Here is an 18,749-nt window from a genome sequence, read left to right on the forward strand (position 1 = left end):
CATGTTTCCTTATGTGTATATCTAAAAAACCCTCAATGCTGAACTACGTACTAGAATTACTCTGAAAGACAGAAAATGTTTCATAATATTTTAGCAGAAAATGCACAGGATGCCAAACTAAACTTAAGCCAAATGCATCAGGAAAGCTTATCAGGTACATGATGGGTGATAATGAAGAAACAGGGGAACCCAATAATGCAGAGGTGACTCTGAGCACGAGCAGTCAGCAACAGCGGATCCTCCTGCTGACAGAATGTATTGATTTTAGCTCAGTACACCAATTTAAACTTTGCTAGTAGTATTGAACCACAGATACAAGGCTTATTAAATGGCTATTTCATAAGCTCCATTACCCTAAATATTTTATAGAAATGTAACCAATACTGGCTGAAACATCATAACAATTAATAAAAATCTATCAAGAGCACTGAACTGACAGCTACTGTGCTTTGAGTTTTGATTATATCCTTGATAAGCTCAACAGAATATTGTTGTGCTTGAACTAACAGTTTAGCTAGCAGATGAATAGAAATGATGGGTTTTCCCTTCCCCTTCTAATCATTAAATTTGTACTTATGAAGATCTGTAATGGTGGGAGGAAGGTTGGGTCAAAGCAACTGAAAAGTAATGGATTATATGAGCATAAAAGAAAACAGAATTTGATTCTTTAATAAATTCTTTTCACTGTTTTATTCCTCTCAGAACATAAAACCATTGCAAATGTAGCAATTCACAGACGATTTGTAGTGAGGGTAGGTTTCTGTAAACAAAATGTATGAAATCCTAACCCTGATGAAATCAGCTGCTTGACTTTCATTGGATATATGCATACCTAACTGGATATGTGTGCCTTTGCCTGAATTTTCAGACTACCAAAAGAGTTATTTGAAGTAGCGTGTTTTGAATTTGCCAATTAAAATATAAAATTTTGTTACCAGTCAAATGACTATTAAAACTCACTTTGTGTACTTGAAAAACTCTCATGCTTTCTGCTCTCCTCAACGAATGGAATAGAAATACTCTTTGCTATCAGCTAATTGGTGCAACTCCTGACATGCTGCAGGCTTTTCCAACATCAGTCAAGGAAGGTCAGTTTAAAAGCCAGTAAATATATTTTAATGACCTGACATTGTATTTGGTATTCAAAACTCAGAGGATTGCCAAGTAGGATAGGAAATAAAGAATAGTTCCATAGATTTTGCCAGAATTCTCCACAGATTGCTATTAGCCTCATTTATGGGACTGCACAGAGAACTGTGAAATATCCTTTGAACTCTAAGGGCCAGATGGTTTTGCTGTTAGATTCTAATGACCCACAGCAGCGTGCATACACAGACATCACAGTTGCCAGTTGACTGCAAACATGTGACAGAGGCAGGAGAATTCATGACCCGTGCTTCCAAAACACAAGCTAGTCCTATTTGGGCAGAGTGGACTTCCCCCATCACCATTGATGGGATAAAGAAGCATTTCTGCTACTTCCTCAAAAGGGAGATAATTTCTAAAGCAAGCCATGAGCATACCTTGACCTGAGGAGCAAATGGCAGGCACATCATCCCATGCAATCTGGGGTAGATTCCTGCTGATGATCAAGAAGCTGCAAGTGGATTTGCTTGAAGGCAAGGGTTCTCTGGTGGGCTGTGTGGGCCCTTGGTCCCAGGGCTGTATCACTCTGATGGAAGAGGGAGAAAAAGGCTAGACTCAAACAAACTAAAGCTGTAGGGCAAAATGGTAGTTACTCTGCTCTCATATGGAACTGCTTGTAAGACATGATTTATTTTGGATTATATTGGTTTCAACAGATATAATATGAACTTGCTGATTTTTCAAAGATGTGTAGACAAAAAGACTAAATATGGTTTTACTCATCTTTTAATCTAGAACTACAAGTGTTTGAGTGACCTGTGAAATTATTTTAATGATCTCTGAGCTGTCAGCACTATAAATGTCATCTTAACTGAATAGTAGTTTACACCATGGTCACTTAGTCTCACCAGCAGAGCTACCTTCATGGAAATGTCATGTCTGTGTCAGGCTGTTGGAAAAAAACAGAGAATCACTGTTGTCAAGAAGCATCAGTCAGACATTTTCATAATACTCAGTTTGAAAAGGAAGACACAAATACAAAATCTAGGAGCACGTGAGTGTGCAGCTTGCCCTTGGAGCTTCAGGCACAGCAGTCAGAAGACGATTTGCATTCAAACCAGTGCTTTTATCTCTGATCATTAAAAATATGTTCCAACATTACTCGTAGTAGTTGAAATAGACTTACCCATATCCTACCCTTTTCCTTCCTTAGCTTTCTAATATTATGAAAAGTCACAGGATAAGAGGACTCCAGTGAATGAGAAGTGTGACAAATTGAATTTGATACAACTTTTGGCCGCTGGTACAAGAAGAATATTAATATATCACATGATATACATTTTCTCATATAGAAGGCAAGGAAATTGTTTGACCAGTGATGGTATAGGCTGTAAGGATGCATCTAAGATAGTGACAAAGAGTAAAGTAACAGAATTTGAAAATAAAAAAAAAAATGAGGGATGTGGTGACAAAGGAGGAGTAGAAGAAGTGTCTTCTAGAAGATAGACAGTTGGACTTTGAACATCCAAAACTTACAGCAAAGATAAAACAATCAAGAACTTCCTATACATTCCTTTTCAGGTGTTTTGTGGGTTTTTTTCTGTTCAAAGTTAGGAGTATTAGCCTTAAGTTCTAAATTGTTATCTTTTGCCTTAGCTCACATACTTAATATTTAAAACCTGGCAAAAGAAATACTTCTGTACTTTGGATTTGTTCTTGCATGATGGATATTTGAAGACCTGGCCATAGGATTTTTCCAACACCGTCACTTGTTCTTTATGTCTCATGTACATACTTAATGTTGACTTTGTAAAAAACCCTGAAGTTTGCTTTCAAGTGTATGGAACTTCAGCTGATATACATGCAGTGTATGACAGTTGTTTTTCAAACCTAGGATAAAAATGAAATGTGAAAGTGCTGTGTTGCATGAACCTCTCCTTACTTAGCATCACTGACATTAATGAGAGAGCCTCTGAGAGAGTAGAAATTCTGCCATGTTACTCTGCAGGCTCCTGGCGGGGAGAATACAGAATAGTTCAGAGCTCTCGTGTCTTGTGTACAACTTTATTTTCCTCCAGAGCACCTCTTTAAAGTCTCTTGTCCGTGGGTATTTTATGGTTCCAGTCTTCTCAATAACCAAGGCAGATTCTCTTTCTTTCCAGTTAGTTGAACATGCAGTTGCAACATGCTTGTAAATCAGAGATGTTTCTTTTGAAGCTCCAGAAAGATAACTCAGTGAACACAAAGTTTAGTGAGTTGAGGCATTAGTATCTCTAGTGTGTCAGAAAGGTTCCAAAGGCATCACATCCACAACAGTTAAAGAAATGGGAGAGGTGCTTTTGAAATTTCTTGTTACTCCTCTACACCTCAGTTCTTCTGGGCATGGTGACCTAAGTAAGCATGCAGTCCTCACAGGACTGGACCTTTCTGGATTTATTTGTCCAGCTAGCTCTCCCACACAGCCAGGCTGAAGCAGGAAAAGCAATGCCCCTGAAAACTGGCCTTTGCAGTGATTCAGCTGCCACAAGCCATAGCCCTCAATGTGACATGAGTGGGCATGGCTCCTATCGTGTCAGTGGTGTGTGCCACTAATACCAGCTGAGGGACTAAGCCCTGCTTCTGAGCTTGCATAGCTGAGCTGCTTCCATTTAAGGGAGAAAGCATATCACACACTGAACTCCAGATCCCAAATCCAGTGGAAACCTAGCTGGTAGTTAGCAAGCACTGCCAACGAGCAGTATGATAGCAAAGGTCTTGAATGACTAAGATACTTGCAAGCCTTGATCAGTATAAGAGACAGTTTCCAACTGGGCAAAGTACAATATTTTCCCTCTGCTTTTTATGAATGGCTGAATAGGACTGTGCTGGAGTCGGAGTCCCCTGTGGAAGCCATTCACAAAAATAACAAAACAAAACAAACACACACACACAAAAACCTTTCTAGGTCCAGTCCAGAGCCACTGGGTGCCAGAGGCTGGAAAAACATGCTGGCAGCTCAAGCCCCAGCTATCACTGAAAGTATTCAAGGGGCTTTTTGGTGGTCTGAAAAGTATGAACTGCTGTATAGAAGGGCAGCTGGTAGAATTACTGTGACACATACTAGGCATAAAGCCAGAGCTGGCCTTGTTTCAGACATTGTCTTTCCTCTCACTGAAGTGTCAGGACAGGACCTAATTCATGGAAAATTTGGTGAGTTGGCAGCTCTTTCAGAAGATTTCATTGAGCCACAGTGTGTGAGAGTCACATGAATGTAGAGTGCATGGCCAAAAATATATGGGGATTTCTGAGTAGGAGAACACAGTCAGCCTCTAAAAATGTCTGTGGATTTCATGTGGTTTGGGAGTAAACACATGTACAGGTGTAATCAGCAGGCAAAAAAAAAGAAAATAAGGTGGAAAAGCACTAGTGGCAGATTACAGAAGAGCTCAGTAAGTTCCTTAATTATGAGAGATTCCTTTGAAACAAATAATTCCTTAGCCCAAGGGCAGCAAACGTCCATCGAGTTCAGGGCTTGCAGTCCACCTGGAGAAGCCATCAATAAAACGTGTGCCTTGATAATACTCGCTTCATTGCAAGGGAGTTTAATGGAAAAAAAAGGGTCCAGCCTGAAGTTTAAAGACAGACCCAGCCGTCACGTAATTTTTTTTCTCATATTTATTTGAGAACAGAATTTGGAGCCTGAGGCACAGATACAAAAATATAACAGCACTAGGATTCTGCTGAGTTAGAAAAAGACTGAAAATAAACAGAGCATCTCTTGTTAAAATGGGACGCTTGAGATGGGCAGTCTGAATTAAATCAGTTACATTTAATTTACATTTTCATTGATCCTTCCCACTGAAATATTGCTCTGAAAGACCAGTTACATTAAACTGCTTATTCGGAAATATTCCAGTTATTTCCTACTACACTGTCATGAAAATTAGGTTTTTGGCCATGCAGAGGGACAGCATATTGGCTTCTGCCCAAGCAAGGCACTGAGATTGTGGCTGGGATTAGGATAAAGCGGGAAGGAAGGGCAGAAAGAAAATCATTGGGTGTGATTCATAGACTTTGAAAACAGTGCAGGGAAGGGGGGTAGGCAGGAGCTTTGCCCCTCTGAAGTAAGAAAAGCTCTTTTGTTCTTTCTGTGTCAGGATTTCATCCTTCATCTGTGGTTTTATTGTTCCATGCTGCTCCTAGCACCCACAAGCATCATCACATCATGTGGGTAGTGGTGGTGGATTTTAAGCATGTCTGTATTTGTTCCTTAATTGGTACTCCTCCTCCCCCAGATGGGGATGAAGCACACTGGCACCTTGGTGGGTCTCTTGACTCGTGTGAGGACCATGTTTCCCAGTCCTGGGTAGGAGTAGCCAGGAGGGAGACTTGCTGAGGAACCACTGAGGCACCAGGTCCTGCATAGGCAGGTGGATACACCAACCTGCCTGAGGATGGGCATCCCCAAAATCACATCAGTAGGCTCATGAGGGTCAGCACATGAGCATCACCTTCATGCAGCTGAAGGTCTGAAACCAGAGCTTCCAAGGGCTGGAATCACTGCCCACCCCAACCTCCTGGTTTTGGCAGGGATGGCTTTGGTCATGTGGAAAGCCATGGCTCAGGAATGGGGCTATGTGTCCTTCACCTCTCTGTCCAAGCTGTGCCCTAGCTGTACTCATGACCAAGAGGGAGGCTTCCCCACAGCAGGACACTCCACTCATGGCTGAGAGAGTGTTGCAAGAGAGAACAGCATCAGTGTAGACAAAAAAATACAGTTATAAAATCAGACCACTCCCATGGTCTGGTAAGTTAATACAGCAAAGGAAATCTAGCAGTACCATAGAAGAACTGAAAGATGTAACACGCTAAATTAGACTTCACTTTGGTTTTAATGATACAAACTTAACATACTCCTCTTTTTCCACGGTAATCTGAACTACTTCAGAGCAAGATAGGTGTAGGAGAGGCTGGGTGTGAGAGCTGGGCATGTACATCTCTCCATTTCTGTATGTGGGCTTTGCCTGTGTTTTATTTCTATTGCTGAAAACATTTTTCCTATCATTTGTGAAATCACGGTTAAGCGCTCTCAGGGAATTTTGTTTCTCACTGTGCTTTTGTTTTACTTTTCAGCCTCAACAAGTGGTTCAAAAGAAGCCTGGTCAGGTAAGAAAAGCTAATTTTAATTCTTTACACTAAGTGAAATAGCTTTTTAGTATTTCAGCTGGTCTCCTTTACTGTAAAGAAAGAAGGGAAATACATCAATCGTATGAGCTGGGGGAAAGCTGTTGGCTCGCTAGGCACAACCATCAGAGCAATTCACGTGATGGCCCTTGGGAAAGAGAAGGGGAAGCAGTGGATGGTGCTTGCTTAGAATTGTCCTCTTTCTGCATGTCTCACCTTGCAATGGTAATGCAGACACATGTGCACACCTCCATGGTGTGAGTCCAGCATGTGATAGATATCTCTGTGTATCCTGAACATAGGTAGCTGGGGACTGCATTACAGCAAGGAGGGGCATATGCATAAAACCAGTCTCCCCATGGGTCTAAAGATTCCCTAAATCCACAAAATAAAATAGACTGAACTTGGTAACTAGACTGGATCCGTCATAAAGACTAACACATTTGATTTTTTTTTATTGGATGGTATTATTCTTTAACACTCTGGACAGATGCAAGCCACAAGGTGAAACCAGTCAAACACTGCAATTACAATCATCTTCATTTTCTTGTCCCAGTCTGCCCTGTGTTAAAAACCCCAAGAACTTAACTCTAGCACTCTGTTACATGTGCACCAGCAGAAAAGCCTGTGGGTATAAGAGCAAGTCCATCCTTGGGTCTCCAGAGTCCATGGGCTGTGCTACTGTATCTCCATGCAGATGGATGATTGCTGAGTCAGGAGCATAAGGGGTCCATAGCTTTTCTGGAAAGAGGTCTGCTTTCAGAAGGGAATAATACTTTCACTTTTCCACCTTATGGTTTTAATACATTATTGTACAGTGTATATTGTTGTAATATCCACTGTAATCTGAATTAGGATCTGTTACATAAGAAACAGAAAGCATCCTAACCGTAAGTTGAAGGGGTAAAATGATGTAATTCTCCAAAGCATGTGCAGGAATCAGATTTCTGCAAAAGAAATCAAGACAGTCTCAGCAGTGCGAATCCATGCACAGGTTAGTGTCTCTGAATGGTGGACATAACATACAGAGTGAATCTAGTAGTACTTTCAAGTAAGGTCAGTTTTGCAAGGACAGGTAGTGTCTTTTATTGGGCCAGCTTATGCAAGAAACACAGTGTAAGTTCCAAGGGACTTACTGTGTATAACCTTCTGACTATACCACACAATTCAAAACACAACAAGTTGTTCTAATAAAAGATATTTCCCCTCCCTGGTCTCGCTTATATCCTTCAAATGTTATGGCTGCAATCAGGCTGTTCCCTTTCAACATGATAGTAAATCTGCCAGTGCACAAAGCCAGCTATCTCCTCTGTGGCACCTGAGAGACTCGGAGGCTTAAACCCTGCTGTGCAGAGGAGGCCAAATACAGGAGGCAAAGACTCCCAGGAGGCTGTGTTGCCTTTTCTCCTAGTACATATCACTGGGATCAGCAGGAAGAAGGGATCTAGAGTTGGTGGCTCTGCCTGAAGCCTAGCCTGGCAGAAACCATTGCTGCCAATGGCCTGTGTGGTGCCACCAGGTCTGCAAGATCCCTGGGCACTTACTCCTGCAAGTTTTGTTTGAACAATAATCGTGCAAGCCTGAGTGCAAGGCAGTAAGAAATGCCAGAGACTGAGGCTGGGCTGGGGTGTAGGAGGACAAAGAGGGGACCTGGACTGTCATCTGGTAGGAGAACAAAGTAATGACAGATTTAATTGGTGGCAAAGTGACGTAGGCACTTGAACCAAAGCACTGGTGTTCCCTGTATGAATTTTCCTGTCCCTCTGTTGAAGCACTGATTCTGGTGGGGATGCTGTAGCATGTTTCAACCAGGATGCCACCGCTCCTGCAGCAGTGCCTTGGCAGCATCTCTGTGGTCAGAGACAGAAAGAGAGAGAGAGAAAAGAAAGTCCTTTGACATTCCCATTAATAATGGAAGTGTTTGTGCAGAAAACAAGGAGGCACAGAAGAATACATGAAAAGAGAGAGAAGGCTGTTTACAACTCTCCAGTTGTCACAACGGAGTAGTGAAATAACACTTTTTAAATTATTTGTAAGCCATGTCTTTACACAGAGAACATTTATTTTTTTTTAATCCTTGGCCTGAAGGATGGTCAGTGAAATCATTGACATGTCTTTAATCCTTCCTGGTATCAATAGATCCTGCTCCCATTCTTATGGTAATACAGAATTGCAGCTTTGCTGGTGTAGGTGCATGGCAGAGAACAAAAATTATTATTGTGAGCAAATGCCCATGACAGTGTCGTCCTCAGGCTGAAAGAAGGAGAGGTAAAACAGTGTAATTCCTGAGACGATCAGGAACTTCATGCTGCTGGGTTTCACTCAAGTCTTGTTGCCTTTCTCTGATTTCTTTTTATACTACTGAATTTCCCTTTAAAGAAGGAAGGTTCAGACTGAGAATTAACAATAAGAACATGAGCTAATGCAGGCTTCCTAATCTGAGCTGTCTGAGGAAATAGTGATAAATTGTGTAAACATGGGGACTACATGGAAGTTCATGGAGGATAATGTAAATCTTATACTACATTCAGAGCAACCTCTTCCTTTTCCATCTGTTTCCTTCAAAATATCCTCCCAGATGGCTTTACCATGTGGCAGTCTGGATTAAGTTAGGAATGTATCCTGTCTTCATCATTGGAGACTGTAAGAGGTTACAGTCAAGAACTGCTGTGTGATGGTAAGCCTCCCTTGGTACAAGTGGCAGAAACTCTTGATCAGGATTCATCCCAAGTGCTCTCATATGCTTTAAATTGTAGGTGTATTCTCAAAGATTTCCATGAGCGTTAGTGTACATCACCATTACTCTTGTTATTGCTGCTAGCATCTATATCTCTTGGGCTTGTGTAATTTTTTAAAATACAGAAGCAGTAGGACCAGATAAAATTCTCATTTTATGAAAAACAGCTCTGTTCCTATAACCATTTCCCAGATTTTAAGCATCATGCAGGGCTCTGCCATGCTCTAAATCTCTTTATGGATATCTGCTGTCCAGTTTGGGGCCATACAGATGCCTGTATAAAGTTTTGCAATATCTTTAAAATATTCCCGGAGCTCTCAGAATTTACCACCACACAGACAGTAAATAGCACCAGTAAAATCCACTGGAAATCTACACACCCATATAATTAATACAAACCTTTGAATACTGTGGTCTACACACATCTTTGTGGTGATCACTGATGCATACTCTCACACTTACTTGAGTAAAGGAAGAAAAAATAGCCAGACAGAGTGCATGACATTGGTAGGTTTAGCACTTTCACATAAATATTTGCCTAAATCTCAAAACAAGACTCTTTGAAATCTTCCCTGTCCCCAAAGAACATAGAGCCAGATTTTACAATCAAGATGTAGTAATGTTCTTATCAAGGTGTGAAAATAAACAATCCAAGTAGAAATTTCTCCATTTCCTCATTTTTAGGCAATTTGTAGCAGCTGTAGACTCGGCTATATGGGGGAGTTGCACTCTTAAGTAATACAAAGGAAATAGATATTTTTATGAAAACATAATTGAAGCTATCAAAGTTTTCTGGAAACAAGATATGTTTTATTTTTATCATTTCTGGAAAGAAGAAATACTGTGCATGTAGAACAGCCCTTTGAAAAATCTTATAATCTCTTTCGGAGATCTATTAAAATCTCAGATCTTCACAGATCCTTCATATCTGATTCCAAAAGACAGCATACCAGGTCAGCAGGACAGTGTATAGATCAGAAAAAAGATTGTATCAGTCAGAAAAGTACACATAAAGTGTACATAGAAAAGCGTGCACAAAAAAGTGTACGCCAAAAGAACATATAAAGTATACTTTTCTACCTAATGCAAAATGTAGTAGATGCTTTTAAAACAACATCAAAAAAAATCAAATCCCAACAAGAATAAACATTTAAAAGTGTTATTTTGTATAGGAAAGAAGATGCAGATTTGCTATATTTTTTCCTTTACTCATTTCTCAATCTTGGTATCAATAAAGTTATGCATGTTAATTAGTCCTAATATATATACACCTCAAATTGCACCCATCAGATATGTCTACTCAGTGTAGGGCACAGTAAATGCTGAAAGCATCAGACAGACTCTGCAGCCCAGGAGCTACATCTGTGATTCGCACATTCGTATGCAGCCCAGAAGTCATAGACTTTGTGAGCAGAGCTGAGCCTGAGACCCGTGATGGTTGTGTGGCAGGTCCAGTGTGCTGGGATACCCTGGCCAATAGGCCTAGGGTTCAAATACTTCATCACCTCTCTTTGCCATGCAATAGATCTGCGCTTGGACAAGCTTCAGGCATTCGATTACGTGCTAGCCACCACACTTGAATTTAGCCTTTTCCCTTCTGAGAAATCTCAGACAGATATGTCTGAGATTGTAGAAATACAATCTAGAAATACAATGTAGAAGTACTTGAGAGACCCACTTCCATAGGTTGAAAAGAAGCTTCCAGTGTCACTGACAGGATGGTAAATCCCTTGCACCCAAGCAAGGTGCACATACACATCCAAGAGAGTGAGTGCCACTGTCCAAGGCCACCCCGTGTCCTGCCAAGCCAGGAATACTGCAGCCTTACTCCACTGAGCCTTGACTGTAGAAATATTGAAAAACCTCTGCCCTGGAAATTGACCTAGTGCCCTGGGGTTTCATTGCCCTTCCCACTGCATCCAGCAAGCTGTGTTGTGTGTTGTGGACTTTTTTTGTATCTACTGATATGGAGAGTCAGAAAGTTCCCAGGGGAACTCCTGAAATTCAGATCCCAGAGGGGTAAAACTTTCTTTTCCAATAGTACATGGAATTTTGTACTTTAGCATAAGATAAGTGCATATGTGTTATATAGGCCATTCCAGAACATCCTCTGAAAGTTACCATTCTTTTATTATTGCCTTTTTTTTTTTTTAAGCAAATATTGAATGTTTTCTCCAAGGTAGCACTAGGGGTCATCTTATATGTACCGGAGGTTCTTGGTGCCGTGTGAACACAGGCTGAGCAAGTGTATGTTGGTGGAGCATGGGAAATCAGAAAAGCCTCTTGCTTTCTTCATGGATGCAGTAAATGGAGTCTCATGGAGGGTACTGGGCTTTACATCCTTGCCTTCTTTCTCTTTTCAAGGCAAAATGGTGGCAACTGCATGATGTGACTTCAAAAGGAAGACATATTCAGTCTTCCTTTTTTATAATCAGTTTATTATGACAGGAAGAGACTGAATAATTTGTCTGATGTCTTTAAAAAAAGGAGCAGGTTTTTGAAATAAAACAAAAAAGAATCTGGGGGAAAATATAGAAGATGCAATTATGAGTTCTATGAACAGATGGAGCACTAACCTGGGCTAAAGAATGAGGCCTAGAAAGGGATGTCACATACTTCTGACAGCAATATTTTCTTATTTATATGTCATAACTTCTGAATAGACTCTGAATAATGTAATTCAATGAGGCTATGCCTAAATACACAAATCATTGTAAGACTCATGTACCCAAGGCTGTAAGTATTTATGATTGTCATTTATTACATAGCTATGATAGATTAACATTTTAGAGATGGCTGCATCCAGAAATTTGGCTGTAAATAAATTTTAAAAATTGAGATATTATAAAACCAGAAGAAAAGGAAGAAAAGGGAAATAATACCCTTCAGAACAGGAATATATTCAGATATTCAGTCACTTTTAAAGAGTCAAAAGTTGGAAATACATGCAGTGATATGAAGAGGTAGGTTGCTGCTCTATAAGGCAAATTTTTTTGGATTTTAGTAGTTTATTAGTAGTGGGTAGGTACACAGTGACCTCTCAGTTCTGGGATGACAAAGACTTTGCCACCAACTACAGTGTCACACAATGAACACTGTAGCCATAGGATCATTATCAAAAAGTCAATTTTATACAAATCACCTCATAAAAATTTGGTGGTAGAAGGCTAGAGGAGGAAGGGGTAAGCTGAAACACTTCCCTAAGCCAGCAAGGCTCCTCTTCACCCTCTCCCCACCTCTTCCCTCCCCCCTCCTTGCTTGTGGAAGGAGCCCAAGATGGGCAAGTGATGTGTATGGACAGGGTGGCTTTGTGTTTGACCACATGGCTGTGGCTATGCAAGGTGTTTATGCAAGTACTCCATTCAGTTCAGAACTTGGCTGTGATTTGACATGAACTGAAATCTCACTAATAATAGCCAGAAGAGAAGGGGTTGTGGTGTGTACTTGGGAAGCACCATTGAGGAACATGGCTGAGCAGTGTTTAAAAAAATGTCAGTCAAGTGTAAATTGAACAGTGCTACTTTTGCATACACATGCTACATATTTTGGCAGAGATTTCAAGAGTAGCAAGAGTCAGTACTGCTAACACTTGGGTATCTTGCTTCACAGACATACAAGATTCTCAGCAGCACTTGGCTATCCTCTGAAAATCTGGATTCTTTTAAGGTATTTACAGAGTGATATACAGAAAGTTGAAAATACCAGAATGATCAGTCTGCAGACTTATAGGAACAAAAATAATCAAAATGCTAATTAGTAAAGATGAGGTGTGTGAGAAGGCTGCGCAGGAAGAAAGTGCTCTTTGCTGAGAGCTTGGTTCCTGAGCTTCTCATAAAGACTCTGCATTTTTAACACTCAGCATCGTATTTTCTCCTCCACATCCAGCTGAAGTCACTGAAAGATACCATATTTCCTGACTTAAATATTATTAACAGATACTCAAGGGCTGTATCCTTGCTCATTTGCTGCACCGAAAAAACAAGGGAAACAAACCTCCTGTGTAACCACTCTTGAAAATTGCTCCATCTTTGCCATTCCATTTCAGGGCTGTATAAATTCTGTTGCAAATTGTATGTTAAAAATGAGGTATGCTGCGGTGCATATGTAATAAGATAAACACAAAGAAAATCAAAGTTAAGACCAATGAAAATAAGTTTTTGTTTGTTAAATAATTTGCTAAGAAAGTTACAGTATTTGCATACCAGCACTGTGAAAGTTTGACTAGGGAAAAGAGTAGTATACTCAGCCCTTATTAACTGATATACATATTTAAACATGTTTCGGAAGGAAGTAATAAGAAGCCAATATCTTATTTTATTTTGGGGTTTCCCTGGCATCTGGGGAATTTTATAAGGTCTGCTCGTTGTCCAGAATAATAGAATGGAATAGAAAATAAGAAGCATTTCACAGCTACTCTGTCAGTTCTCTGTAGGGCATTTGTAGAATTTGATGAATTTAGTTTCTTGAAATCAGTGTTGCCATACTACCCCGGGGTGATATCTGGCCTCCTCAGTCAGCCTGTCAGCTTGTGACATGTGTACCAAACATTAGGGCTAGGGTGTATAGGCTGAAGCTATGAGCATGCCTCCTTTGTTGCAGTCTAGAGAGGACCACTCAGGTGAAGGATTTATAGTCAGTGTGAAACAAAATAACAACAGACACTTTAAAATCTTTTTCCTAGTGGAGCTTCTATCCCATGTCACTTCTGTTGGTGCTCTCACTGTATTGTTCCTTACTGCTGTGATGGAGTGAAGCAACACAGATGGCAAGCACAGGCTGTGATAGGCTGGCTGCTCTTTGGGGAGCTGTTCAGGTCATAGATTGCTCATTGGATATTGTAGTCATGGGGCTGCTGTCTTTATAGACAGAATAAGAAGTATAGGAGTGTCACAGCCTCATAGGAGACCATGCAGTGAGAATTATTCTCCTAGGTACTTCACATTGAAGGCTACAGGAATACATAGGTGGTTTTCAGGCATGAGCAGTGCATGAAGGATCTAAACCTTTGGGCAGTTTGTAAGTGTTTTGAGTTCATCATTATAGGACCTAAATAACTAAATGTGCTTTTCCCTGACCAGGGAAGGAGAAAAGCTATTCAAAACCACTGCCTGACTGTTGGGCACTGTAGCACTCGCATCGTCATAGCGTTGATCCATATCTCATGGATCCTTTTTCATTGGGATCCCAATGCAAGAAATGTTAAATTCTTTATGAAGTCTGCTCCAGCAGATGGTGAACATCACCATGATGAAGTTCTGCTGCTGATCTCACTGTAAGACATTTCTAGAAGTGCTAGAATGTTTTCAGAAAATGTTGGCTGAAATCTCACTTTAGAAATGACTGCTGAATATATTAGAAAATGATATAATATTGCCAGTGTACATCTTGCTTTGCCTCTGTTTTGTCAGTGTAGTCACATTGTTCAGGGCTGATCTCTGATCTCAGGTTTGAAGGGTTATTTGACACACATCAACCATGGGAAAAGAGAAAGAGAGAAATAAAAAAAAGAATCACCCGCATTCTGCCTGAATTCAGATCTCAGATTTCCCACATCCTGGTATTTAATTTCTCACAGAGTTACCAATGGTTGATCTCACAGCAGGATTAGTGGGAAGAAAAATGAGAGCTCCATTGAAACCAGACTTGAATCTGGAAGGAAGGAAGGAGGAACATGTGAGCTCTAGGACTGAGGAGATATCAGATTCAGGGCAGTGAATGGCTTCTACCCCTTCCCCTTCCCTGATTCCCATGCTTATTTTGAGGCAAATTCTGGAAACTGAAATCAGAACAGCAAAGACACAGTTAAAGTAAGTTAGGGGACTCACACATTGCTTTAATAGTCTCCTGAGAGCTCTGTTATATAGTGAGGCATTAACTGTAATTTATATTAGTATTTTTTTATATTTAGAAAGAGGAGAATAGATTAGCATTGAGGTATAAATAGCAGTAAATCTGTGTAAATCCTAAAAGAAAACACGTTTTGAATGCACGTTTTTGCCAGGATACCTTCTCTGATTTGATTATAGAATATAGATGTGATCAATTGGAAAAGAAATTCCCATAAAAGGTTCTATAATCAAAATGAAATAATCACTGTCTATTAAGTTGGACAGCTTCACTCACTTTGAATCAGGCTTTCTTGCCTAGAGAAAGAAAAAGCTTTGTCCTGTGGTAGCAGGACACTGTGTAGATCAAGCTCAAAAAGTTGGGTTGTTGCTCTATGCTGAGGAGGGACCAAACTTTCTCACCCTTTCCGCCAGATTCTGTAGAGATATTCAAGAAGTTGGAGAAAACCTTTAAATGCATCACTCTAAATGCTTTTGCAGTTGAAGATATTAAGATGACAAGAAGAGTATTTCATTTAACCATAGCTACCCTTTTTTGATTACCTGGTATTTGTAGATTTATTGGCAGGGTGGCTTAAATTAGGGTTATATTTTTAGCCTGCAGCATTACATAATAAAATAGCAGCTGAATTCTTTGCAGTAAAAAAGAGAAGGGGTGGGGGGAATTTATTAAAACCAACACAAACCTCTCTGATTTTGCGCTTTCGTCTGCACAAAGAGGTGCTCCATGGTTACACAATCAGTAAAGTTTGCAAGAGAAGCATTTCCATTGCCCATTGTGTTCAGGAGCTGTCGCCTGCCTTTTGCTGCAGACCTGCTGTTTAGTCTGAAACTGAAAATTAAACCCAGAACTTCAGCTCTCAAAGTTAAATACTCTGCATTGCTGGAAGCAGACAGCCTTGCCAGTGTCTGTGTGGCAAGATCCATGATTAAACTCTTCAGATATTTTTAAAAGCATTTAACAAGTCTGTTAAGCTTTATTGTTTTTGTTTTGGTTTGCACTTTTTTTAAGAAAAAAAATCATTTTCTGAATTACACCAGAAAGTCTCATGTGAACTGTATTGAATCGGCTCAGTAGAGCCTGGCTTGCTGTCTTTCAGAAATATGTTTCTCATTTTGGAGGGCTTTTCTGAGAATGGCCCTGGCAAGATAGAGGCCTGTACATTTAAATCTCTCCTTCAGAAACAAAAAAAGAAAGGAAAAGCCAGGGGAGAGGAAGAGCAATGACAGTAGTGGCAGCAGAGCCCCGTGCCCTGCCCTGCTGAGGGCTGCCCTGGTGGGCAGCAGCATGGCATGGGCCGCTCAGCCTCAGGGCTGGCGTTCATAAAAATGTCACCGTTGCGCTTCCAGTGTGAAAGGCGCTTTTATCTCCCCTTCCCACAGCCTCTTTCCAGTGGGTACTTGGGACTGGACCCGGCGGCTGCTGCTCGGCCTTCCCGCATGTCTGGACCCTAATGAGGTGTGTGCGGCTCTTGGCTGCAAGTTTTCAATCTCTTTCTTATTACTTCAAAGCTGCTGCTCCAAGGTTCAGACAAGTTTGATCACTTGACAAAATCTCTCAGCTGGGATTCAAAAGGGAAGACGCTTTATTTTATTATTTATAATTGCAGATAGATAGCTGCTCCCAAACTGCTGTTGCCAGTGGCTCCGTGGGCAGAGCCACAATGTTTTTTTAAGTGATAAAGGATTGAAGGTGAATAACTTTTGGCAGTTGCTTCCCGTCTGTAACGAGTGGTCGATTTTAGGGGGAGAAGAAAAGCAGAATCAAAATCAAACAGGCGTTATTTTATTTTTCTTATTATGTTCTAAATTTGGGGGGTGGGGGGCAGAACCTAAACGATGTGGATTTGACCTCAATTTCAAAGCCTCTACTAGTGTTTCCCTACTCCATTCTGGGAGACCTTTGCTGTAGTCATTATGCTGTAGTCATTTATGCTGTCATTCAGCATAAAATATGCACAGAAACTGGTGCTGTTTTGAGTACCTCAAGGGCTCAGGGGGAAGGCAGACTCCTACAGGTTTACCTGTAGGGGCTCCAGTATCCTTTTGGGCTTCTTCATCTTCAGTGCCACAAGAAAGCAGAGCTAACGCAGTCACCCACAGCATTTCAGTGAACTAGACGAGTCTAAGAATTTTTAAAGGTTGGCATCTGTCGTCTTTTGCTCTTTCCTCTAATTATGGACTATACATATTAGTGGTTAGAGACTATTATTAGAGCCTCTGCTTGCCTTATGCTTCAGTCCAGATTTTGGCTGTGAATGCAGAGCAGTTTACCACTACAGTTTAAGCCTCCACAAGAGGTTTTAAGAGCAACTTCTCAAAGTTGGGGTTAGTCCAGCTCAGTTGTATATGTTTCTAATAGCACCACTGCCTTCTTTTTCTTAATATTTTATTTCCTTCCCACCAGAACTGTTTATATCTTGTAGGGTTGAAGCTCTCCAAGACAAAATACGTCTCTGTCAGTGTTAGCATAGCACCTGCAATTGCTTCAAGCAGCATTTTCTCTTTAGGCCTGTGCTTTGCAGACTTTAAATGGTGTTTCCTGCAAAATTCTTCTGACCAGTACTGAGATTTTGCTGGAGATTTTCAGCCTCCTTTTAATCACATGGGGAACAGATTTTTTTCAAAGTGTTTTGACCTGCTTAGGTCAAAAAGGCACTTGCTCTACTCAGATGCCAAAACGCGTTTAAGAAATCTGGCCTGACGTAATTTAGACAGCTGAGTCTCAGTTTCAAGGCTTCAGCCGCACAAGCTTTGGTGCTGAGCGATCTGCTGCCTTGCAGAAACCTCTTTGCTGAATTAACTTCAGGGCTGCTCTAAAATCCATGGCAAATATGGACACCTGAAGCTGAGGTTCATTCAAGCCCATCTGTAAGAGAAGCTGAGAGGCAGAACCCAAGGCAGGTAATTTTTAGGATATCTAAATGTCAGTCAGCCTAATTCCTGTTTCTGGAAGTTCTCAGTGTAAACCCTCCTGGATTTAAAAATCCTGTGTTAGATAAGCCCTTTCTATCAAACTAACCAGAGAGACTCATTATCACTCCATTATATCAAACAGTTCTCCTAGTGGGAGATAAGCTCGGAGATAGAGAAATGTTTTTGATTCCCCCTTAACCTAACGGGAGGAAGATACTTGAATCTATATTTAAAATAAGCTGTTCTAACTTAAAGAGGAGTGTTCTGTCCTGTCCTGTCCTGTCCTGTCCTGTGGGAATCCTCCTGCACAGTGTCCTGGTCCCCTCCAGTTACCTGAACCTGTTGCTTAAGGACCAAAACTTGGCCAAGCCTGGTGAGACACTTCCTCCAGAAGAGGAAGGGGATCTCTAGGAGTGGTTTCTAAACGTGCGAGGATGGTAACTCTCTCTGACCTGAACCAGCTGAATCCCAGCACAGCCCCAGCAACTTCAGTCTGTCTGCCTCAGCTACTTCACTTCCTCCAACAGCTGGGGATGTGGATTATCCAGTAATCCCCATGAGTAGCCTTTTTGCTAGTCAAGCAGTGCTATTCCAGCAGTAAAAGGAGAGGACACACTTAATTTGCTTACTAACTATGCAGCTCAAAAACCACATGCTGGTCACCTGCAGGACAGCATCAGTTTTTTGCTTTATTCCCTCTACTCCCTTTCTGTCTTTAACAGAATATTTGATTATTTATATAAAAGTGGAGTGTCTTCAACAGAAGAAAATGCATACTCTATACACAACAGTTTAGTGAGGAGGCTTCCTCCTAGAAGAGAGAAAACCCAGCTTGAAGTATCTACTTCAAATGAGAGCATGGGGATTTCAAAATAAGTCTACATGTGAATCCAAACCAGTGCTATTGCATTCACGCACACTCTTATTTTTGCTGTCTGTTACGCATTGCCTTCCTGAGTGTGAAAACTTTGAGGAAATTGCTAAGTCAAAATGACCTTAAA

The 18,749-nt window shown here is 40.8% G+C and overlaps 1 protein-coding gene across 2 annotated transcripts in view; it reads left to right on the forward strand.

The window, feature by feature from the left end:
• HMGA2 (high mobility group AT-hook 2) overlaps window positions 1-18,749 on the forward strand; it is a 110,923-nt gene that overhangs the window by 82,197 nt on the left and 9,977 nt on the right. For both annotated transcript variants that reach the window (XM_032689378.1, XM_032689377.1), the window contains one exon: window positions 6,199-6,231. In XM_032689378.1, the coding sequence (XP_032545269.1) occupies window positions 6,199-6,231 (33 nt within the window). The remainder of the gene's footprint in view (window positions 1-6,198; window positions 6,232-18,749) is intronic.

This window comes from Chiroxiphia lanceolata, chromosome 5, assembly GCF_009829145.1.
Source record: "Chiroxiphia lanceolata isolate bChiLan1 chromosome 5, bChiLan1.pri, whole genome shotgun sequence".
In the NCBI taxonomy this organism is placed as follows: domain Eukaryota; kingdom Metazoa; phylum Chordata; class Aves; order Passeriformes; family Pipridae; genus Chiroxiphia; species Chiroxiphia lanceolata.